Here is a 25,779-nt window from a genome sequence, read left to right on the forward strand (position 1 = left end):
CAATTTAGACCCCAAATAATATCCGGTAACACATCTAGCTAATAATTCTGATTTTATAATAAATTTGATAATTTACTACAGAGATTCCACTTGAAATAAGTCTGGCGACCAAAAATTCTTTTTCCGAGAGTAGACCTTACGTTGATATTGAGATTCTTTTTAATATAAATTTGATTTACTACAGAGATTCTACTTGAAATAAGTCTGGCAACCAAAAATTCTTTTTCTGATAGAAGACTAACGTTGACATTGATATTCTTTTTAATATAAATTTGTGGAACTGTTTATGCGTGTTTAGATAATGTTTTTATTTGTAAATTAATTTAAATAATTGAGTATTGTTAAAATGGTAAGCTCTTTTAATGTTTTATCTCAAGGTATTAAAATAATTATTATATTTTCCTTACATTTCCCACTAAAACAATTGTTTGTTAGAAATGTAGTTGGGATGTCCTAATGCTTAATAAAAACGATTTATTTAAAGTAGCATAACGCTCTCCATGCCTCTTTCTCAGCGCTTAAAGCTTCTTCTCTACGTTTTAAAACCTAGCATTTCCGAAAAAAACTAATAAGATCGTCTGTATGGAATTACCCGATTTTACAATACTTTCTTTAAATATCTATTTGAAAGGCCTTATCATGGTGATATTTTCTTACAGGCTTTAAAGGCAGAGCCAGGTGGCCGAGGAAATTTCAAGAACCACACTAAAAACCAGGCCGAAGAAGATGCTTTCGACTATGTGAAATTTAGAAATATTCCTAAGCCGACAGGGTAATTAGAAAATAGTAGAATTCATAAATATATTAAATTCTCTTTGCCATCCTTTCATGTTTATGGGTATTCAAAGCAGTGAATCTTATGATAGAAGACGGCGCTTATTTATGAAATTAGTCTTCTCTTCCTTTGGGGCAGTAGCTCATGACTGAGCGTCGTGGTCAGCAAGCAAATCGCAATCGCAAAAAAGCAGACAATCTGTTTCCACCTGTTTCTCCCCAGCGCCTCTTTTTACAGCGTACAGTTTTTAGGACGATGAGTCTTTCACTGGATCGGTCCAGCTGTTCGGTGAACGCCCACGTCATCTTTTGTTTCTGTGTTACCAACCACGATCAGTTCTCCTCGCCTCTGCGCATTTTATTTATTTTATATTTTTTTTATATAAGTCTTTATCTTGCAATCAGTCAGCTAGACTATGAGCAGATGTGTTGAGAGCTATTAGACGTTCAGAGCAAAATCTCCATCGAGACTGCTCCTCTCTTTCAACCGTGTCTATCAAGACTTAGGATTTGTCGCCTTTTAAGCATATTTATTAGGTCCGGTATGGTTAGTTCCGTGGCAAGCTTATAAGGATGCATTTCTAGCCTTTTTCTGTATTTCATACTCCAGGTCTTGATCTCCTCTTTGACAGTCCTGATTTTGAGGTGCTCATGAATCTCCGATGTTTTTATAAACCACGGACAGTTGGATATTTGTTTCAAGATGTAATTTTGAACCCTCTGTATGATACTTATGTTAGTCACACGCCGAACCCCATAGTTGAATCCCGTATGTCCAAATTGGTTTCAAGAGAATTTCGTAGATGAGTAGCTTATTATCTACTGACAGTTTGGAATTTTTGCCACGAAGCCTGTCTACCATATGCAGACAAAGAATCATATTACAGCCATAAAATGCGCAAAAGAAAACTGTGTAAAATACTTGGGAATACACATTGATAGGAGAATATGGAAACAACACATACAGAAGAAGAGAGAAGAAATCAACCTTAAATACAGAGGACTCTAGGAGTCCTCTGTATTTAAGGTTGATTTCTTATCAATTAGCTGTAATATGATTCTTTGTCTGCATATGGAGAGTCCGTATGCGGAGTTGGGTCAGGATCGATGTATTGGTGCGCTTCGCAGTCCCCCATATTCTTAACAAAATTAGTCTTAGCTTTTCATATAGGGACGGCAAAGCGAAGCCGCTTCTAAATAGTGATTAGCTATAAATAAATAGCGAATAAAATGAAATAAAGAGTTACTAATTTAGTGTATTCTGTTTGATTGTAGTAAGGTAAGTAAAATGTGGGTTTTTTAAAGCCGACAAACAATCGCCTTGCTAAAATTGCAGTGTCATTGGATCCATAGCTCACATGGTGAAAGGTGCTTTGGGAGGAGGAATCTTAGGTGGTCACGTTGCTTATATGAAGGCTGGTGTGGCCATAGCTGCACCTTTTAACATCCTCTTTGGCATTTACATGGGCTACTGCTTATACGTAAGTATTATTATTATTTAGTATTAATAATTATTAAGTATTATTATTATTATTCTAAGTTTTAATTTGTTTATGCGGTAAGAGCTATCTTAACTCTTGACGAAGCTATGTCGAATCAGAATATCTAATATATAAAATTCTCGTGTCACAATGTTCGTTCCCATACTACTCCGAAACGGCTCGACCGATTCTAATGAATTTTTTATGCATATTGTATGCATGTTAAGGGTGGTCCACCCGAAAAAAAATTGTTTATTTTTTAGATTTTTTTTTGTTTTTATTTATTTATAATACAGCATACAAAAATACATACAACCCTTAATTTTTACCCCTCTACGATCAACCCCTATTTTTATTATAGCAGATAGTTATTTTTATTTAACTAAAATAATGTTTCGTAGAAATAATATACATGGCAAAACAACGATTGCCGGGTCAGCTTGCTTTAAATAAAGTTTTTACATTCAATTTGACATTTGTGTATTGTAGGTATGATCTGCCCTAACACAAATTAAAGAAGCTATTATAACTCGTGAATTCAATATAAAAATTAAACAATCTTATTTATTTATTAATACTTCGTTGCCAAAATACAATTGATTAAAAAGGAGGCCAACTGGCGGCCTTATTCGCTATTAAAGCTGAAACTGTTTTTTTTTATTGTAAAGTCTTATTCCTAAACCCACACATAGACATTTTAGTCGGTGCTTACTCACTTTGCAGATTTTAGTGATGTCGGCCCAAAAGCTGTATCGAAGAACTCGTGTGCCGAGTATGTCGTACCCCGACGTGGGAGAAGCGGCTATGGCCTGCTTTCCAAACCCGAAAGTTGCAAGATTTTCCAGGTTTTTCAGGTAATTTGTATTTAACTTACAAAAGAGGTTACTGTGGCATCTGCTTTATTTTATGGCTCTGGCACGATTTGTGCATAAGCCAGCGTCAAGTATAGGTTTTTTATAATTCGTGCTTGTCTTTAGAAATTCGACCGTGTCCTCCATGTACGGTTTAGGCACTCGCCCGGTACCGCACAACCCTCCCAAAGGCCGAGAACAAATTTAAATTAAATTAAAACTTGCCCTCGAATCGGGAAACGAACCCGGCAGCCCTCATCTAGCTGCCACTTAATAAGACCGCTAGGCTATAAGGCCCCTGGCATCTGCTTTTCTCCAGTGGCATCTCGAAAAAAAAGTTGCCAACGTACGAAACCAGGATGGCGCAACTTTAAGATGTTGTCATCGCAGAAAATTAATTTATATATCGTTTGCAGTTAAGATATATTTTAATAATCAGATTGATTGCCCGAACCTTCTAAATTTAAGTTTCGTGTACCCTCTCGATACGCCAGGCATCCCATTATTCCATTTGTCCCTCCTTTCCGTAGAACTTTGCTACGAACTTTGTCAAAGCGCACCGATGTCCACTGTCCAGATTAAGCATTCTGATAATCGAGCTAGGTCTGGATATCCATAGTTTCTCCCCCTCACACTTTAAAATCGATTTTTTAGTTTTTTGTAATTTAATTTTTTTTTTATTAGTATTTTTTTTGTAATTTTTGTTTTGTTTAATAATTGTTTTGATTTATATTTGTATGATCACTACATGTATGTCATGTTTGCCTTCCTTGTCACATTAATTGTATTTTGTGTTTGTTTTTACCAATGTATCAGTGTGCCGTTGGCAAGCTTTTTAAGAATAAAAAAAAAATAACTAAAGACGATATATATAACGATTTTTACATTTGCAGATACTCCATTGACGCTATCATTTGTATAGATTTATTCGGTGCTTGCGCCTGCTATCAAATTATTATAGCGAAATCTCTTAAACAGCTGGTTGAGAACACCCAAAGAACGTCTATAGAGGGGATTAATGAAGGTATTATTGTATTAACAGATTACTAAACGCAGAAAATTTATGTTCATTCTGCTTTGTAGCTCAGTTCACAAGGCATTTTTGCCCACCAAAGTCTTAATGTATATCTAGGCAGAGAAAATGTAAAACGAAAAGTCGTCATTAGCTCGTGAATTGTTCCCATTTATCTATGAGTATGTCCGTTCATGAAATAAACTATGCGAAATGCAAGAAATCCTGCTGGAACACTAACCGCGTTCTCTCTTATCACCAGTCTTGTAATTCTTTTCTCAGGGTATCCCAGTCTAAGAGTCTACTTGGCATGCATGATAGTACCGGTAATATTAATATGTTTGATAACTCACTTGAAGTGGCTGGCGCCATTTTCTATAGGCGCTAACCTTGTTGTATGTAAGTATATTAAATTCAAAACCTTTTTAATTTAACACACACTTTCAAATACTACATACAAGTACTGAATATAATTAGTCAGAATATTATGTAATAGGAATGTTGCCGCCAACAAGCTTAATCAGCCGTTCAATTAACAGCCTAGCCTATTAACTAAACAGCGCCCTTTAACTAGCGGCCTCAAAACTATTCAGCCAGTTGATCAAACAGCTAGGCAAATGACTTGGATGGATGATGTTTCCTTACTTGCACATATACATATTCTAGAATCACCCTATCGTACGAATGGCCTAAGCATTAGCCAGCCAGTTTATTACTTGTTGTAACAAACGCTACGGCTGAATATAATTCAGGCCGCTAGTTAAACGGAGCTGTTTAGTTAAAAGGCTAGGCTAATTATTGAAGGGCTCATTAAGCTAGGTGTCTGCGACAGGTACATAATGATCTAATTAGGAATTGGAATAAGAAATAAAAAGAGAGGAATAATTAAATTCGGCACTAGTAATGAGTTGACTGGCCTTTTTGCGATGTGTATTAATCAGTAATTTAATAAAATCTCCAAACTGGAAACCATAAATCGTGTATTTTTTTCAGTGTTCATCATATTTGTTGCTATCTACTATGCTTTCGTATACAATCCTACATTTGAAGGCTTGGTTCCGATAACAATACTGTATCAGTACTTTGAATTCGTCGGAATGCAGGTGTTCAGTATGTCATGTGCAGGAGTCGTTATACCGATTGAGAATAACATGGAGAACCCAAAGAAATACCCTCTGGTTCTTGTTATTGGTAAGATCTAATAAATTCCAAAGAGAAATTAGTAATTAGAGAAAGTAAAACTTATTTACTGAGAGGTGAAAAAGATATTGGTTGAATTACTCTTTTTAAAGCGGGCCATAGATGGACCGCATGTTGCAGTCATGACCGACTGCAATATGCGGTTTGCTCAGGAACTACTCGAGCGGTCCGTGTATTGCGAATATGAATTTAGTATGGAAACTGCAGATCGCCGTGCGGCGACCGCATATTGCAGTCGGTCTTAACTGCAACATGCGGTCCGTCTAAGGCCCGCTTAACACGTATTTTGGGAGTTATGTAACTATAACTGATATGAAATTAATCGATTCTGTTTATTAACATCTCCCCGTACGTATGTATATATTTTTAATTTATTTTATTTCTATGAAAAAATTGATAATTTTGGCTTCTTTTAGGAATGTTTCTTATTATTTGCTGTACGTTTAATGTTTCCTTCTTTGGATATTCGGCGTTTTTGGAAAATTGTGAATCGCCTATAACCGTGAATTTTCCTATGACACTGTTAGTACTTTTTAATATCTATAAATAATACAGTGGCGGATTTACGCAGCAGTAGCAGGCTGAGTAGGTTTACAGATAGAACTGTTGTCTGCAGACTTTTTAGAGTAAAACAGTTGGTGCGCCCTCCAACCAGTAATCGATGTCTGCGCTCCTAGCTCACACTTTGCATGAGTGAAAAGAGAGAAAATGCACATTGTATTTCCCTCTTCTCCCTTCCCTCTATCAACTCATACATGTCAGTCCTACTACTGGTTGGCAGCCTCCAACAGCAGAACAGGATAGTTTGGGTATAATTTTTTTCAGAAAAATCAAACCAAAAACTATGTTACGTGAGGCAAGTTAGCCCAACTTCACAGCATAAACCTTGATTATGATATGACACCTTAATTCGTAAATCCGTCACTGAAATAATCTACGTAATAAGTAGACTTGGCTGTAATATAGATATATTTGAAATTAAATTAAGATACAAAAAAATACGTTAAATATTCCGTATCGCGCCACCAGCGATTTTGGTGGCGATATCGGAAGGCAGACAAGACCACGTGATGCGTGGTGTGCTCTGATTCGGTTTTGGGTACTTTTTGATGAAATTTTTTTTTTTGGTAATAAAGGTCATGCGCCATCATAATAACACTAGTCATGGTGCTGAGAACTCGATGACGTAGTCATAAAAAAAATCAGACTCAAAATCGCTGTTGGCGCAATAAGGAATATTATCCAAAAATACCAATAGACATAATAGACCAGTGCCGATAATTTTTGAAACCAAAAAAAATTACAGTAGGATGAAACCCATTACAAAAGGAGGGAAATATGATCAAAATGAAAGGAAAAATAAATTACGGTCGATCTGAGGTCGGGAAGGGGTAGGGGGGGGAGTTTTAAGGGTAAAAAACGGTTTATCTCGATTTCCGGCAAAACTAAAAGTCCTATCGAAGAAAGTTAAATGGCAAAGTTGTAGAGAAAAAGAAATTTTAAGAAAGAGAAGTAAGGAAGGGGATGACAGGTCTGGGCGTTACTGCATACGATTTTTTGCGTTTTCTGAGAAGGTTTACTATGGTAATATATATATATTTTTTTACCATAGGAAAGTAGAGATTTCAACGAACTGAAAGCACACCAACTTTTTGAAAAAAGCTGAAATTTTGACATCAGAATTTTCGATTGAAAATTAGGGTGTTTTTTCGATATTAATACAAAATAAGGTGAACAAATACTTATTTTTAATCAAATAAATTACAGTGTATTTGGGACATAGAAAGGTAAGTTTTCACCAAATTTCGTTAAATAAAAAATATTTTTGTTAAAGATAAAAATAAAAAACCAAAAACTTGGTTTTTTGAACTTTTCACATAAATATTGAGGTTATGTGAAAAATGTGTGAATACAAAAGTTTTAGATCTTTTTATTACCTCCAACTTTGCCATTTAATTTTCTTCGATAGGACTTTTAGTTTTGCCGGAAATCGAGATAAACCGTTTTTTACCCTAAAACCTCCCCCCCTACCCCTTCCCGACCTCAGATCGACCGTAATTTATTTTTCCTTTCATTTTGATCATATTCCCCTCCTATTGTAATGGGTTTCATCCTACTGTAATTTTTTTCACTTTTTATTTATTTTAAAGGCTATCTGCACTGGTCTATAAATCTTGGCTTGGTCGATTCTTTATTTATGAAACGAAGTAGTTGTCCCAGTTTCGCACGACGAAACATATTTTTTTATATTACATTCTAATGGTGAATGGTGGATGATCTTTTCGTTACAAAAACACAAATATTTAATTTAGTAACGGGTGTCTCAGAGAGAGTGCACTTTTTCATTTTAAAATAAAAACTAGTATTTTAGGACAGTGTGATATTTTTATTGTTTTGTAAAGAAGACATGTTCCGATTAAATATGGAGTAAAATATCCGGCAAATGACCCCACGGCTCCGATGACAGCCTACTCTTTTCATGAAATTTTCTATGACTTTTGCACAGAGATGTGACTGTATCTCACGGATGACGCGTTGGATTTCTGATTTGAGCTCAAGAATTGTTTCGAGTTTATTCGCATAATCCCGAGATTTCACAAAACCCCAAAAGAAAAATTATCGCACGGAGTTAAACCACACGATGGTAGTGGCCAGTTGACATCAGAATTTCGGGAGAAAATGTGTTCTGGAAATCGTTGCTGCAATAAGTCGAATGTCTCATGCGCGGTGTGGCAGGTTGCGCAGTACTGCTGAAACCACATATTTTCCAGATTCGTCCCGTCCAGTTGAGGTCACAAGAAGTCCGTTATCATATTCCTGTAACGAATGCCGTTCAGTCACTGCAATTTCGGCCTCCTTTTCAAAAAAGTAAGGTCCAATCACGCCGCCTGACCAAAATCCGCACCAGACAGTTACTCGTTGTGGGTACATTTGTTTCTCATGGATTGCATGAGGATTTCCTGAGTCCCAAATTCGACAATTTAGTGTATTCACGAAGCCATTTGGACTTCATCAGAGAAAATGACTTTTTTGGAAAAATTGGCATCGACGTCGCACTTTGCTCCATTACCCATTGAGCGATTTGCCAGCGCTTTCTGTGGTCTGCTGGTTTGAGCTCCTGAGTTTACTGAATCTTGTACGCATGAAGGTGGAGGTCTTTAGTCAAAACTCGCTGCGTAGTGCTTCCTGAAATTAGAAGTTGTTGAGAACGATGTCGAATTAATGTTTTCGGGTTAACAGCAGCAACGTTTTCAAGAGACCGACCGGTACGTTGACGCAAAGGATTCTTATTATCCATAATTGACCCAGTTTCTGCAAATTTTTTGACCACTCTTCGAATGGTTGACACAGGTGTACTTTCTCGGCTGAAAATTTGGTGAAGTTTGCATGCGGCTTAAGCGTAAATTTCCCCATTTTTGTAATGAGTTTTCACAATTATAACGCGTTGTTCTTTCAAAACCATTGCCACTTGCATAAAAAAAGCGCACTCTTACTGAAACACCCTATATTAGATAAGTATTGGTATTATGGTATAGTATATAGATGTACATTGTACAGTGTTCACAAAATAATTTGTCTTACAGTGGGCCGAAGATCTTAAAGTTCCTGATTGTCGTCATGATTTATATAACGCACGCTTTGAACTTCTGGCCACCTTTCAATTTGTGCTTCTACTATTTGAAACAGCGACATCCCGAAGACCAGTTGCTGAAATGGGAGCTCATATATAGGGCGTGTTTCGTAATGCTAATCGGTGTTATTGCCGTCTGTTTTCCTAATATTAACGCCTTGATGGGATTCGTAAGTATTTTTAATGTCTTTGGGAATCTAGAGTAACAGGAAATTCTGTATATATACTGATATTTTCCTTAACATGTATGCATACATTATAATTGCGGTAGGTAATTACATAGTAAGCTATTACTATTACTATGTAATTGATAATAATTATTGACTCTTTAAAATTCCTATCTAAAAATAAAATTGCAGATATACTTGGAATAACGTTGTATGTTTGTTGTAAATCATACATGCATGCAAATGAAATAAATACTAACACAATTACTTTAATCAAAAATGGCCCCAACACTGCGTTTTGTTGCTGTCACTAGCAACCCTGATTTTCAGTGCCTCTTGGAGTGACAGCTTTACACACTACACTGAACCAAAGTGTTAACAATTAATAAACAATTATTTAAAAGAAAAAATAAATTATAAAAGCAGTACACGAAACATGAGGCAATGCAACATTTCAAAAGGGATCATTTGTATTTTACCATTTAACTGCAATAAAATTTTGTTGTACTTTTTTTCGCAGCTCGGAACATTTTGTTTGTCCAATATGGCATTCATTTGGCCCAACATGATTTATTTGCTGACAAACTGGGAACGGCCTGGATTGGGCAAATATAATTGGAGATTGTGGAAATGTATCGTGCTAATTGGTATTGGATGTTTCTTCCTCGTGTGTGGCTCCGTTGTTAATATCAATGAGTTGATGTCTGTGTTTAGATAAGTCCAAATAGCTGTGGGTTTAAGAGGCCCGTATTTTACACTCGGCTCAAATCCAAATCTTTTTGAGATCAGTCAATCCATTTTAGCTCAAGTTTGACACCACAACATTGTGCCTTTAGATACTTTTCTTCAATGGATTATATTATAGTAAGAAAAAAAAAACGAAGATTCAAAGTAGATAGCGATAATCTAAATGTTTGTTAAAATTCCATTTGATACCGCCTTAAAAATAATATTGTTAGATATAGATATTTCGGTCGTTTAATTTTTAAATTTTTTGGATGTTTCGTTATTAAATGAACCTATTAATTTTGTTCATGTTTTATGTTATTAATTAAAATAATAGAATTTATTGAAAATTTTGAGTTACTTATTTTAGTATAAAGCATGTTTTTTTTATAATCATCCATAGGTGCTAGTCAGTTTATTTCTTTATACAGAAGATGATCAGACTTCTGTGAATGACACATGTCGTCGATTTGGTCCAAAACATGTTTCCTTTTTATGTTCGCTTTCAAAAAATGCGACAGTATGCGATGCCATAGAAAGAAAAATCCATTGGTGCACATGCGTATTTCAAAGACACGTTCTAGGGGTTGAGAGTTACACGCCTAAGCCACTAGGCCAACACTTACAATAAATATTGATTTACCTATATAAAATTCTCGTGTTTATCTTATATATAAAATTCTCGTGTCACAATGTTCGTTCCCATACTCCTCCGAAACGGCTCGACCGATTTTTAACAAATTTTATATGCATATTCAATAGGTCTGAGAATCGGCTACTATCTATCTTTCAACACCCTAAGTGATAAGAGGTGTCCATCGCAAAAAAAAAAAATATTTAGAAATTTTTTTTCTACCCTAATTTTACCCTAATTTTCACCCCTCTACGATCAACCCTTATTTTTAAATTATTTTTGTTTTTTTATTAAACTAAAATAATATACATGGCAAAACAAATGTTTGCCGGGTCAGCTAGTAAAACTATATATATATAAGTGCTATGTACAATATTTATTAAAAACAAATTTTTGAAATATAAAGAAAATTATACGGCTTCCTTATAATTCATTGAACGTAAATTATGGACATACATAATAGCTATAATATGGTTTTTAATAGTCCTTTAACATTAGAATAAGTTCCAGCAAAGAAGAGAAGTATTCCAACAAATATTATAGCAATGTTTCTCCAGAGACGCCATCTCCATTTTCCTAGGCCTGGCCTCTCCCATACAATTACTAAATCTATTATGGCTGGGAATATGAAGCCCATGTTTGATAGAGCAAAAGCCCCAAGCTGAAATGTTAATATTAAATTAAATAAAACAACAATTTACAAATACATTTTTTGACCTAACCCTGATTTATATAGAAACGTGTTCAAAAATAAAAAATATGTCAGAAGCAATTGTAAATTTAAAAATAGAACTGTCTGGAACGTCAATTGACCACGCCCAAAGGTCGCAATAATCCCAAAATATAAATAAAATACCATATCATTCAGTGGGTTAAAAGATGAGATTTTACCTTGGTTATGGCAGGTGGTATAGGTTTTTATTATGTAATTATACCCTACCATGGTATTTTACACATAACATTAGGATATATTTCCATTCGATGACGTTTCGTAAAGATAACTTAAAAATAAAGTTTGTTATACCTATTTTATAAATACGTTCTGATTTTCGTTTAGTTTTTGTATATTAATATCTGACATTCCAATTATGCTCACCATTTTGAACCTTATTTCTGATACTGTTTAGGATTTTTATATTATTTTCTATTGGTAAGATGACCGCGATAGCTTCTAGACTAAATACAATGACACCACAGAATTCAGATAACCTTATTTCTATCTGTCTTATAATATTAAAATACTTACCAAACCCATAAAGTTTCCAATATTAGGAAATATAATTGAAATTATAGTTATTAAGACAATGAAAATCGCTCTGTACACTCTCTCCCAAATCCAATGTTTCTTCGGGTCATGCCTTTTTGATATGTAGTGCCAGACCAGATTGAAAGGAACCCAAAAGTTGAGGGCAAATGTAAGGAAAATCATGACTCCGATTAGACTTTTGATGACTGTAGGAAATCTGTCGATTTAGGAGAAACGATCGTTATCTCACAGTATATGCAATATTGTATGCTTAATGCTAATAAGGAGGTAGGTTTTTTTTAACAGGGGAAAATGAGCAGGAGGTTTCCGATCATTAGTACCGCCGCCCATGGTCACTGTCAACGCCGGAAAAGTAGATCTAACGTGGCATTGGCAATAAAAAGAAGTTTAACTGTCCCAAACTATCCTATCCTATCTATGACGTTCTTCCCCCTAAAGTCCCCCTTTAAGTGTTAAATGTTTGTTAATGTTTGGGTTATAATCCATATTGTAGATTTTTATGTAAATATATAGAAAGCAATAAAATTAAAGTGAAATATATATAAATTATTCATAAATAGGAAATAGTAGGTATATAATAATTTTATTACTCATATTTGTGTTGTCTATGCTGTCTTAAAACTAACAATCGAATCAACTTTTTTAAATTATTATTTTCACCGATCAATCTCCTTCGTGCCTTCTCCATCTACACGATACTGGCGAAGTACCTTGTGTCCAGTTGGCACAAATAAAAGAAATAAAAAGAAAAAAAAGAAGTATCCTTTACGTAAATTTCTCCATTCTTGATTGCTTTACTATCAGTTAAAAATAACACTCATTTTAACGTTATTTTTAAGTCATAGAAAATAGTTTTACATCGTCTTTTTTAATAAATTACTTATTCTTACCGTATTTTGCTTCAATATTAAAACATTGTGTCAAAATGAACAAACATTCGTAAAAATAACTTACATATCGTTAGGGAAGTTCAATGTGACTGGGGTAACGCAGTTCTCACCGAAGCCCCAATACCCAAAGAAACCAATTGTTAATAGAAATAATAACACTGTGAACATACCTAAAAGAAAAAATATTGATGGCTATTCGTTTACATTCATAGAATGAGTTTTATAATATTAAATACATTAAAAATCTGTTATAACGACATCGAAGGGACTACACATATTTGGTCGTAAAAACCGATAGTCGTAACAGCCGATGACGTTATTAAGTACCTAATACAATAGAATTCAGCCGGGATCTTTGATTTTGCCCAATATAACCGGTATGTTGTCCTAAACGATGTCGTAGTAAACGGTTTTGACTGTAGTTATTATTTATTATGCAAGGTATACGTATTGATTTTGGGCAACCAAGAATCAACGTAATAGCATTTTCGGACTAATTATTATTTATTAAATGTCTTTATAATACAGGAATAATGCATAAAATATTCTGGCTTTAACGTTGAAATCACATCCCTGAGGTCGTAGGTTCAATCCCTGGCGTGCAATCTTTCTATGTGCGCAAAATTATATCTGTCTATGTGGGGGGGGTTTGGGTCTATGCTTCTACGGTTCCCAGTACGACATGCTTGCATGGTAGCATAGGTGCAAACCCACCCTTGACCCTACCACATCCTTCTGATGGGTAGGGAGGCGTGGCTTTTGGGGGTAGCGCAAGTCGCTATGATCCCCTCAAAGCAAGTTTGGTGGACTAGCCTTCTCGAGGTTGCCGACCCTGTTCTTGGTCTAATACCCTATGTATTAGACGTAACTAAAACCGCCAAGCGAACTATTGCAGGGATGGAGAGGTCATGTCCTTGCGAGTTCATCGTCCAAACAGGAAGGACGGTGGACAGTAAATGACCTCCCGCGTGTTTGTGCCGTGCGCGGGGACCCGTACGGGAGGATGAAGGAATCCTGGGGGTTGAGTGGAGTAGTGCGCCGGAACAGTTGTGCGCTGCACACAACACACCTCTTTGGTCTGGATTTCTCCTCACACGGGAGGCCGGGGTTTAGCTAACCACGGTCAACCGGCTGTGGCATCCCATAAGCGGGCTGCCGAGCGAGAGTCGGGATGTGGGGGGGGGGCCGTCGGCGCGGTACGGGACTCGGGGTGAGTTGCGTCATAGTCTCGTGGCGTGAACAGCTCCGTACTTCCTTGCTGCGTGCAGATGCGTCTGCCTCCCTACGTGCCGGCTCTATACCGGAGGAGTAGCTCTGACGTCGCTTGCTGAGCAAGGGACGTCCCCGACGTGAGGGCTCCGTGGCGGGTGGAGAGCTCCAAAGGTGAATTCAAACCATATCACCTCATGGATAAAGAGGCAAACAAACTTAACAGAACAAACACTAACACCAACAAACCCAGGGTTGCGTCTTTGGACGTGTCGCGGTGCAAGTCACCAGTGGCGCGATACTCTGATGCCCCTGTCACACACATGGATGCACCCCCACGGGCAGCGTCCGGGACCCCAAAGGAGAGGGCAGCGGCTGGGGTTGCACCAATCCGGGCTGCACTCCGGCCCGTGCCCAATCCGATGGAATCCCTTATACAACCGCACAAGGATGTGACCACTGCTGCGGCCAGGTTGGCTGCGTCGGTCGAGCCAAAGATGGCAACCCCGGACGATGATACAGCACTGTCTGCGTCTGAAGGGGGGGCTTCCGCGGCAAGAGCGATGCGGCAGACCGAGGCTGCGACGGTGGGCACGTCCAGTGCAATAACCACGACCATGGATATGTCGGCCCTGAAGACCGCAATACAGGAGCCGACTTTCAAAATGGTCGTAAGCAACTCCAAAAGGCGACGGCACAGGAGAGCCATAAGGGCTCCGGAACAGCAGAAGCTGGTCACCGGCGCTCCGAGGCCTCCTGTGAAACCTGGAACTGCCCCCGCTGTAACCACAGTTGAGAGAGGCGGGAAAAGGACACCGAAGCCTAAAAGATCCACTGCTGCGCCCGTGCCTAGCTGCTCTGGGTGCGGCAAGGGATTTAAGAGTTCCAAAACCAACCAAGCCACGAAGGGCCAGAAGCGCGACCGGCCAGAGGAAACCGTAACACCGACTGGGGAAAGTAAAAGGGTCAAACCCAACAAACCTCAGACGGTGGCAGGGACCTCGGCCAGTTACGCGGAAGCGGCAGCGTCATACAAAACTAACGAGCTTTGTGTTGCCGTGATGACTGAGCCCTTCGTGGATATGACACAAGAACAGGCGGATAACATCCGCCTACAAATCGAGGGTAAAATTCAAGACGAGCTCCTGGCGGATCTTGATGCTACCCTAACTACCGAGCCCAACGACATCAGGTTCCGGGGTAAGGCCGATTTCTCGGATGGTGTCCTCAAAACTTGGTGCGAGGACACTTACACTCTGGGTTGGCTGACCGGGACTTGTGATGTCATCACAAATCCAGTACCTGACACCAGGCTGGTGGTTCGGCCTCAATCGGCGATTCCGAATAGGATTCCGTGTCTGCTACATGTACCAGACTACAGTGGCAACACGGAAACACTGAGGAAACTGATCACGAGGCAAAACCGCCACCTCAACATCAGATCGTGGACCCTGACACACGAACGAAGAACTCAGGACCCGACAGGCGTGTCCCTCTTCTTTCGTGTGCCAGAGTTTGAGATCCCTAAAATCAAAGAGCGAAATCGGCGTTTATACTACCTGATGGGGAACATCTATATCCGCATCCTGGATAGAGATGAACCCTCGCAGGTGGCCAACGCCCCACCAACAACTACCAGCACATCGGGGGTGGCGTCGTCGGGGTCGGGGCCGTCCACGTCTCTGACGGGGGCGGCTTCGGTCACCGGGACACACGCCCCTATGGAGGTAGCTACACATCCACCGTCACCGGTGCAACTAACTTCGGATGATGAGTTGTTTCAGGAGACCGGGGGGAGTGAATTCAGCGACAGCTGTCTACGCTCCTCCCCATCGCCGAACTGACCTCATCCAGGCTAACCTCCAGCACAGTCAGACAGCGTCGGCTTCCCTACGCAGACTGCTGGAGACCAATCCGAAGACCATCGCCGCGATCCAAGAGCCGTGGATCAGGAATGGCAAGATATGTGGCCTGGGCAGCACCGGTGGTAAACTTTTACTGGATACCTCCGTAAGTAACCCTAGAACTTGCATAATCTTGCCTAAACATGTACCAGCATTTCTAATAAACGAACTCTGTTCAAGGAACCTTACAGCTATTAGGTTACACAGAAACAATCAACCAGACGTCGTCCTGGCGTCCGCCTACTTACCAGGTGACGAGGACGTGCCCACTCCAGAACTCGGCCTTCTGGCTGACTACTGTGAGAGGGAGAAACTGGAGCTAATCATCGCGGCGGACTCCAATGCGCACCACACGTTATGGGGTAACGCTAGTACCAACACTCGAGGTGAGGACATGCTTAATTTTATACTTAGCAATAACCTTATCTTGGCAAACAATGGCTCAAAACCAACTTTTATCAACGCGCGTTCGCAAACTATTATTGATTTAACAATGGTAACTGCTGGTCTGTCAGATCACATACAGGACTGGCACGTATCCAACGAGTTATCATGCTCTGATCATAGGTGGATCCGCTTTGCAATCAAAGGGGAGCTACCTAAACCTCAACCTAGACGTATACCACGGAGAACCGATTTGGTAAAATTTCATAGACTTATCAGCTCCGAGGTAGACAAACTATCGATACCAACCACCATAAATATACAAGACATAGACAAACATGTAAACAACCTAACGTCCCTACTCCTGACAAGCTATGAACGGTCGTGTCCCCTTACCATACCAAGATGGGGAGGGAGACATAACTGGTGGTGCCCCGAACTGGAGAGACACCGACGGAAGGTCAGGAAGCTGTTCAATAGAGCAGTGAACACACGGTTACCCACCGACTGGGACAAGTACACGGTCGCGAGAAGGCGATTCAAAAAACTTTTACGTACTAGGAAGCTGGAGTGTTGGAGACACTTCTGCACCAGTATTGAAACCAACAACCAGGCAACCAGGGTGAAATCATGCCTCTCCAGAGAGCCCAATCACTCGATCGGTTGTCTTAAAAAACCTGACAATTCATTTACAAAAACTGATTCAGAAACATGTGAACTACTACTGGCAACACACTTTCCGGGTTGCATAATTGCCAACGAACAGGCTTGGCAACCATACTCGGAGAGAGCCACCGACAGCTCAGACTGGCAAGTAGCTCACAAAATAATCACTAATGAAAAAGTAACGTGAGCAATCAACTCCTTCCTTCCATTCAAAGCGGCTGGTTTGGACGGCATCTTCCCAGGCCTACTAAGATGGAGTGGGAACTTAATAGTAGACTTTCTTGTCTCTGTCTTCCGAGCCTGTATAGCCCACCGATACATACCCTTGAAATGGAGAGAAGTAAAAATCATATTCATCCCAAAACCGGGTAAAGAGGACTATACCCAAGCGAAGTCCTTCAGGCCTATTAGCCTTACTTCATTTTTATTAAAAACGATGGAGAGGCTGGGAGACCTGGAGATACGCAGCCGGGTATCGCTATCCAAATTCCTACACCCTAATCAACATGCCTACAGTTCGGGCAAATCAACGGACTCATCACTCCACAGCGTCGTGTCTCGCATTGGCAACTCCCTGAAGTTAAAGCAGTCAACCCTTGGTGCATTCATTGACATCGAAGGTGCTTTTGACAAAACAAACTTCACGAGTATAACCAGAGCACTAAGGTCATGTGGAGTACCATCAACCCTTATAGAATGGGTAAACAACATGCTAAAACAACGAGCTATACAGTTCACGGTAAACTCCACAACACGAGGCATTGTCAGCAGAGGATGTCCGCAGGGAGGTGTTCTATCGCCGCTACTGTGGAACCTTGTGGTTAATGAACTAATCACAAAACTCAACGCTGACAATCTCTTCACTGTGGGATATGCTGATGACATAGCAATCTTGATATCTGGGAACTTTGAAAGCACCTTATGCGACCTCATGAGACGAGCTTTCAAAGTGATTGAGAGATGGTGCAATGAGCACGAGTTATCTGTCAACCCATCAAAAACAGAACTAATACTTTTTACCAACCGAAGAGTTCTTGGACCGTACAAACTTCCGAAACTCTTCAACACTGAACTCATTCTCAAGAATGAAATCAAGTACCTAGGTGTGATTTTGGACAGTAAACTGCTCTGGAACAAACATCTAGAACACAAACTAAACAAAGCAACGATCGCCTTTTATCAATGCAAAAAGATGCTAGGCGTGAAATGGGGCCTATCGCCTAAGATAACATTATGGATATACACTGCCATAATTAGGCCAATGCTTGCCTATGGAGCCCTTGTTTGGTGGCCCAGAACAGAACTTCAAACGGCAATTACCAAACTCGGACGCTTCCAGAGGCTTGCTTTGTCCGCTGCTAGCGGTTGCATGAAAACAACACCAACCGCAGCAATGGAGATGGCCCTGCAGATCTTACCCCTGGACCTACACATACAGCAGGAGGCAGCCCTGGCTGCTATCAGGCTTATGGTACTGGATCTATGGGGAAAAAATCACTACAGTACACACACAGCGATTCTCAACAGGGCAACAGAGTATCAACCTCTTATTGCTGCGCCCTGTGATAGAATCACTAACCAATTAATATTTAACAGGAAATATCATATACAACTGAGAGAAGAGGAACATGACCGGTCGACCGTGAATGAGCTACGTATATATACAGATGGATCCAAAACAGGGTCTGGCTCAGGCGCTGGCATATTCTCTCTTGATCTCAACATCAACATACACCTACCCTTGGGCACACAGAGCACGATCTTTCAATGTGAATGTGTCGCCTTAACCGAAGCAGCCAGAGCCGTGCAGCGGCTAGGGATTAATGACTTTTGCATTAAATTCGTATCCGACAGTGCATCCGTGCTGATGGCGCTCGGAAACAAAAAAACCAACAGCAAACTAATACTGGAGTGTCATGAAGCACTGGAGGCTATAACCCGAACCAATAGGGTTACCTTACAGTGGATAAAGGGACACAGTGGATCTCTCGGCAATGATGCTGCGGACGAGCTTGCGAGAAGAGGCTCCGGAATGATGCCTGCTGGCCCGTATCCGCTCCTTCCATTGCCCTTCTCGCTGGTGCGAACCTGGATCCGCCAGAGATCCGCTGAACTCCAGCAACAACGATGGTCGCATGGTGCGGCCTGCAGACAGTCCAAAGTGGCTCTGCCAGCAGTAAACCCGCAACTGACAAAGCGACTACTTAACTTAAATAGAACCAACCTTAAAATAATGATAGGGACAATAACGGGTCATTGCCTCCTAAATAAACATCTTTTTCCACGAATGCCACGAAACAGATACAGAAATCTGAGGCCCAGACCAAAAGGTTGTAACACGGCCAGTTGATTAAAAATGTATATTTTAAGGAATTTAATTTTTACACAATGGATCTGCTTTAGACTTACGTACATAAGTCTTCATTTAATAAACGACAAAATTACACTTACATAAGATAGACATAGACATAACATAACATTTATTACATACGAAAACACACACACATAAACACACAAAATAACAATACTTACCACATGCAATTACAGCAGGATACTGTTTAGGATTTTTCATATTATTTTCTATTGGTAACATGACCGCGATAGCTTCTAGACTAAATACAACAATACCACAGAATTCAAAGAAACCCACGGCGTCCTTCCATCCTGGTACCGTGGAAATGGGGGGAGCCGATCTGAGACCGTACACAACAGTCGCAATCACGCAAATCACTGTAATGTTAAGTATGTTAAAAGATGTTAAAGTTCTCTCTAAGGCCCGATCTTACCCTCATTTTATTACATGGTATAGAGTTTAAAGGATTTTTTATAGAACAGAAGGCAAACGTCCAGGATGTTAAGTAATTCCGCCGCCCATGGCTACTCAATATCAGAGGGCTCGCGAGTGCGTTGCCGGCCTTATAAGAATTGGTACGCTTTTTTCTTGAATGACCCGAAGTCGAATTGGTTCGGGAATACTTCAGTAGGCCGCTGGTTCCACATAGTTGAATACTGGTCCCGCAGTAACTAAGTCACTGACATTGAGTGTCCATGGGCGGCGGTAAAACTTAACATCAGATGAGCCTCCTGCCCATTTGCAAAGGTTAAACAAACCTAATTTATTATAAACGTCGTTTTGTTGGTAAGATTTGGTATTGAATTGACTCTGTACATAATTGTCTTCTCTTACCAATAAATATATCCCCAATTATAGAAAACGGTGCCAAATATTTTAAACTTCGTATCATACAAAGTATTAAAATCGGTATCAACAACGCCAAAATGTAAAGCCGTAATCTACCCAGGTCCAATTCATTAGAACCTTCACGATTTTCCACAACTTCCATAATAGTTTTAGCTATCATTATCTGGTAGACGCAAGATGCTCCAAATAAGTCTATGATAATTGTTAGGTCAACTGCGTACCTGAAATTTAGGGTGTTTATTAAAAAAAGGCCTGCAACCGAACTTTCACTTGTTAGGCGAATCTACCCGTCTGTTAGGCGTTAAACGTCAATATAATTAATGCGGTTATTAATTAGTAAACGTTTTTTAATTATAGTATAATATTATTTTAATGATTTATCAATTAAGAAAGATGATTGTGCAATATTGTTTTCTCATACCATTATTAATTCTGTTTTAAAACAATTAAATATTGAAGTATCTGGGAATTTAAGTTCTTACTTATGCATAAACACTAAACAGCCCTGCGATTCTGTAACTCACTTTTCGAACTCACACAGCGGTTTTCGCAACGGCGGTCGCTCTCAAATCAGTCGTGAAGCAGTCATTTTATGATTTGGCATTCTGAAAAGGTGAGAGCTTGTAGTTTATTGTTTATCTGCGTGTGAGTTCGAAAAGTGAGTTACAGAATCGCAGGGCAGTTAAAACAATTTTGAAATGATTTAATATTATTTTTATTAACACTGGCCATAGGAAAAGCTAAGACTAGCGAAGAATGACTGACAATTAGTAATTTCTAGTTTAAATAAATAGTGTACTATGTACCTGAACCATTTGCTATATCGCCTCAATGAGGGGAAAGGACAGACTTCAAGCGAAGCCTCTGCCACGTCTGGATATGACATCTCAGGGACGTGCAACTGTTTACACAACTTCTGTGCCGCACTTACCAACATCTGTGAATTAAAAGAGCTAACTAAAAATACAATACAATTTTTATAAATATATATTGAGTAACATTTTTGAAACCAATCACGTTTCTGTATACCTTTTGTATTTTTATGACATAGAACAGTAAGTGCACATCGCCCAGAAATAATTATACATTTACAGAATTAAACCCAGGATTATATTATGACTATATATATCTATATTATTTACATAAACAACACGCCAATATAATATGATTATGTCATCTCTCTCTCTAAAGAGTTGTAAACAAACGCGCTTAGAAACTACGAGTATTATTTGGATTTAAAAAATATTGGCTTTTGGCATGACTGAAGTTCCAAAAACTAACATAGATGCAGCGCTGGCTTATAACTACTCTCAGTTAGGGCCGATTTACATTATCTTAGTGTTTAGGAGAGTGCTTTAGGATAGTACTTTAGTAGAAACATGTAAACGCTACTTGCTTTAGTAAACGCTACGCTAAAGAACTTGCCTTTCAAGTTGTACTAAAGCACTCTCCTAAACACTACGATAATGTAAATCGGCCTTTATACTCTCAAACATACGCACACACACCCACTCACATACTCAAACATTCACGCATACTTAATGTCTTGTGCGAATTGTTTGATAAGTTGTAACACTAAAACTACTTTTTCTTAAAAAAACAGTTTTAAACATGTACCACGTAATAATTGTTATCTAGTTACCCACAACACAAGGACTCCCTAGTGTGGGGACTAACGATAGATGAACTTTGTCACAACCTATTTCTGTCATGATTAAAGTTTTTACTATTTATTATTGGAAAGCCTATTTATCAAAAATAATATATTATACAATACGACTGAAAAAACGCGGAGTACAGCAAGTAAATCAAATACTGAAGGTTTCTACTACCTGGCTCACACGCTAATAATATTGCATCTATCCAACCAATATCATTTTACTGTATAAGTTGATAACAAAATCATTTTCTACATACTTACGTGTAAGCAATATGAGATGTAGATTCCAAAGATAATAGACACAAAAAGAGCAGTCCAAAGTCCACATTTCATGAATGCCTCGTGGATACCAAGAATTCCACCTCCAAGACAACTTTTTACAAAGTGACCTACTGCTTCGAAGAGGCTGTAATATAGAAAATATTTTAAAAATTAAAGTATAGTTATTAACGAGCAGTGCGCCAGCATGCGACTCTCAGTCTGAGGTAGTAGGTTCGAGCCGCGGCTGTTCACCAATGGACTTTGTTTCTATGTGCACATTTAATATTTGCTCGAACGGTGAAGGAAAACATCGTGAAGAAACCGGCTTGCCTTAGACCCAAAAAGTCGACGACACAGGAGGCTGATCACCTACTTGCCTATTAGAATGACAAACGATCATGGAACAGATATAGATATCTGAGGCCCAGACCGTAAAAGGTTGAAGCGGCACTGATTTTTGTTTATTTATAGTTATAAAAACACATACACATCACTTATAGGTGATTCAGTAATTTTTTTACTTTAAAGTTACATTACATACAGTTACAATACACTATAATCATCTTGACTTCATATTCCTGAATTGGTATTTAATATTTTTTCGCATGTTAATCATATGAACCAGGCAGACACCGTGGAGTTTTGTTTATAAGACGTGCCAGTTTTCTCACAATTATTCCATTACCGAAGAAGCATGTGTTAAATTACGAGTAAGCACAATCCATTTGTGATGCCGTGACTCAAAAGCTAAAGCTCATGGTCTAGCCAAACTTCAGCTAAACTTTTATAATTATTTGAAAACTTCTTGAAGGTTCACCTTTATCGATAATACCATAGTCGGGAATCAAACATATTTTTTTTGTAATAAAACGGGACACCTTATGTTAAGTGGTAAGCTAATGATAGCTACGCCTTTTAAGAATCGGCACGCTCGTTTCTTGCAGTACCCTAAGTCGAATTGGTTCGGAAATACTTTAGTAGGCAGCTGGTTCCATAGTGGTGGTACGCGGCAAAAACTGCCTTTAAAAAACGATTAGTTGTGGAACGATGGACGTCGAGGTGATACAGGCGGAATCCCGTTCGATAATGAAACCGATGTATTCCTAGATTCATGTTCGTTAACTACTCCACGGATCGATGTTAGAATTGGGTATTAAAAATATAAGCTAAGTTAATTTAATGTAAAGAATATATACTTATTTCGTTTTCGTACAGGTCGGTTGGCAACAAAGTCATATTCTTTCTGCTCATTGTTACTGTGGGTATATTTTGATTCTGGTGGATCACCATGATCCACATAGTTCTTGCTCTGAAATATATAAAATGTGTATTTCGAAAACTTTCCCGACAATCATAAGCAACCGCAATGAATATATTAAAAGTAACTATTGTTATATGCTTTTGTAGGATGAAAAACTAAAGTAGTATTTTTAGTCCTGCACTTATTATCAATAATTAGAAAGGACAAATGGAGTAAAATAATCACACAATGGTATCCAAGAGATGGAAAGAGAAAGAGAGGTAGACCACAAAAAAGGTGGGACGACGACATTATACAAGTCGCGGGAACAACATGGGGTAGAGTGGCCATAAAAAGGCCAGAATGGAGAAGATTGGAGGAGGCCTTTGCCACCTGGCAAACGGACACGCAAAATTAGAACAAAAGAACAACGAAAAATAAAGGAAAAATACTGTCATGTCCGAAAAGAGGCTATAATATATAATATACTTATTAGCATTTTTTATGTAATAGGAGGCAAACGGGCAGGAGGCTCATCTGATGTTAAGTGATACCGCCACACTCACATTGTCAATGCTCGCAAGTGCGTTGCCGGCCTCATAAGAAATGGTACGCTCTTTTCTTGAAGGACCATAAGTTCCAAAATACTTCAGTGGGCAGCCGGTCCCGCATAGTGGTGGTGTGGGGCAGAAATTTCCTTAAGAAACGCTCAGTTGTGGAACGACGGATGTTGAGGTGATACGGATGGTATTTTGTATTCTGCCTTGACGTCTGATGAAACTCAGCTGCAGGTATTAGGCCGAACAACCAGCATATGTTTCGATTGAGAAAGACTCTTTAAAACACCTTAATTATAAGAAAAGAAAAACTAATTTCAGTTTCCAACTTTAAATTTGTTCCCTTTGGAGTAATTAAATATTTAAGTTGGTACCGTTGACCCCAGATCTGGTGCTTTCCTCGCTCAACGAATAAGTCTCGAAATACAGCGATTAAAATAATAAAATGCCAGCATTAAAGGTACACTACCACAGGGACCAAACTTTTTAAATTTGTTTTAATTTTCTTTTTATTATATTTATTATGACTATGTTGGTATTTCTCTTCTATTCAATGAGACAGATTGCGTAATTTCAGTTTTATATTAACTAGTAGACAAAGGCCAAATTTAAATTGGAATTGTGTATTACTTTAAGACAGAATATAATATTAATAACCAGTTTGTATTAAACTAATAATAAAATAATATACATTGAAATAAATAACTAAACTTACATAAACTAAAATATATCATTAAAAGGAGTCCCTTTAGGCAAGGTTCCGAAGATACTGGCAGCGTCCCCCCTTTGAATAGCTAGACTAATTCTTTGTCCGAGGTAGCTGCCAGATCTTCGGTCTCCTGTGATGTCGACTAACCTTTTTGAAATTTCTTTAAAAAGCCTTAAAGCGCTAGGACCCCAAATAATTACATACAACGTCATATTGATAAGAAATAATTAATTCAACAACCTCTACGTAAATTACTGAAATAGTAGCTCGAAAGAGAAACTTATTATTATACAATACAATTTTTTTTACTTTTATTGAAGTACACTTAGATAATATTTGTCTGACGCACCTGTTTTTCACTTAACTCCATTTTATGTAATACGCGATACTGTTGCTAAGATCCACATCCATTTTAATTATACTACATACTCGTCAAATTTTGTTTGCGTATGTCTTCTGTAAATAATGAATAATATCTACGTTATACATGCGGATGTTTTATATTTCATTTGTAGGAAAGTGGTACATTCTAACTAAACCATTTAATCATACCCATTTATTACACGCTTTAATTAGCTTCACCTGTATGTATGTATGTATGTAACCGACTCCTTCGGACTCGATTTTGACCCACTTTTAACGGACATATTTAATTCAAACTTTGCGCACCTGTCAAAGATCGATGACAAAGCAATAATCCGAAAAAAATTAACTAAAAAATAAATAATAGTTTAAAAAAAACTAGCCTTTCAGCCTAAATAAGGAATTATTTTTCACTTTTTAGTTTGATGTGCTTTAAAAGCGTGTGTTCTAGTTTTTTTAAACTATTATTTTTTTTTACGTTAAGGTTTTTATGGTGTCTTATAAGTAGAATTTACAGGCATTCTATACATACCTTTACTAGCACGTACCTTCGTTGGTTAGTAAAATAAAGACACTTTTGTAATAATATATGCGTGAAGCAAGCAATGCCTATGGAACTTGAACGCACAAATTTTTTAATACGGTTTCTATATTTAAATATGGGCTATATATTATACCCTGTATAAATAAGCAAGTAGATATTACCAGACTGTTATCTACTATGTATATAAGTGTTTTATGGCTTTTAATTTAAATCTTATAAGATTTAATTATTTATCAAACCTTCTAACGTTATTAACTTTAGTTGAATTATTTTTAATATTATTGGCGAGATAATATAGTGTGACAGTGTGTGTGTCAGAGTTTTATTATGAGTTACTGCCTATAGATCGTCGCTAGACTCGTAACATCCTTTTAATGTGAAAATTCTATATACTTCATTGTTCAGATTGCTGACTCGGCTCACGTGGCTATTATATGCTTTTATTGC

The 25,779-nt window shown here is 38.4% G+C and overlaps 2 protein-coding genes across 3 annotated transcripts; one reads left to right on the top strand and one right to left on the bottom strand.

Moving 5' to 3' along the window:
* The first annotated feature begins 214 nt into the window (after positions 1–214).
* On the top strand, positions 215–10,154 carry LOC125052761 (proton-coupled amino acid transporter-like protein pathetic). Its single transcript, XM_047653776.1, has 10 exons — positions 215–349; positions 660–772; positions 2,111–2,255; positions 2,979–3,109; positions 4,000–4,130; positions 4,401–4,517; positions 5,112–5,309; positions 5,735–5,840; positions 8,903–9,119; positions 9,637–10,154. The coding sequence occupies exons 1-10, from the start codon at positions 347–349 to the stop codon at positions 9,832–9,834; spliced, it is 1,359 nt and encodes a 452-aa protein (XP_047509732.1). The 5' UTR covers positions 215–346; the 3' UTR covers positions 9,835–10,154.
* Positions 10,155–10,833: 679 nt separating this feature from the next.
* Positions 10,834–25,081, bottom strand: LOC125052463 (proton-coupled amino acid transporter-like protein pathetic). 2 transcript variants are annotated; one of them, XM_047653325.1, is made up of 9 exons: positions 24,775–25,076; positions 23,116–23,228; positions 21,920–22,064; positions 20,805–20,935; positions 19,984–20,219; positions 19,329–19,526; positions 12,698–12,803; positions 11,723–11,939; positions 10,834–11,137 (listed from the first exon to the last, which is right to left on the bottom strand). In XM_047653325.1, the coding sequence occupies exons 1-9, from the start codon at positions 24,793–24,795 to the stop codon at positions 10,940–10,942; spliced, it is 1,365 nt and encodes a 454-aa protein (XP_047509281.1). In that variant the 5' UTR covers positions 24,796–25,076; the 3' UTR covers positions 10,834–10,939. The 2 variants fall into 2 exon arrangements, with proteins under 2 accessions (XP_047509281.1, XP_047509282.1); XM_047653326.1 differs by lacking the exons at positions 10,834–11,137; positions 11,723–11,939; positions 12,698–12,803; positions 19,984–20,219 and having other exon boundaries at positions 19,408–19,526; positions 24,775–25,081.
* Positions 25,082–25,779: the final 698 nt, after the last annotated feature.

This window comes from Pieris napi, chromosome 9, assembly GCF_905475465.1.
Source record: "Pieris napi chromosome 9, ilPieNapi1.2, whole genome shotgun sequence".
NCBI classification, from domain to species: Eukaryota; Metazoa; Arthropoda; class Insecta; order Lepidoptera; family Pieridae; genus Pieris; species Pieris napi.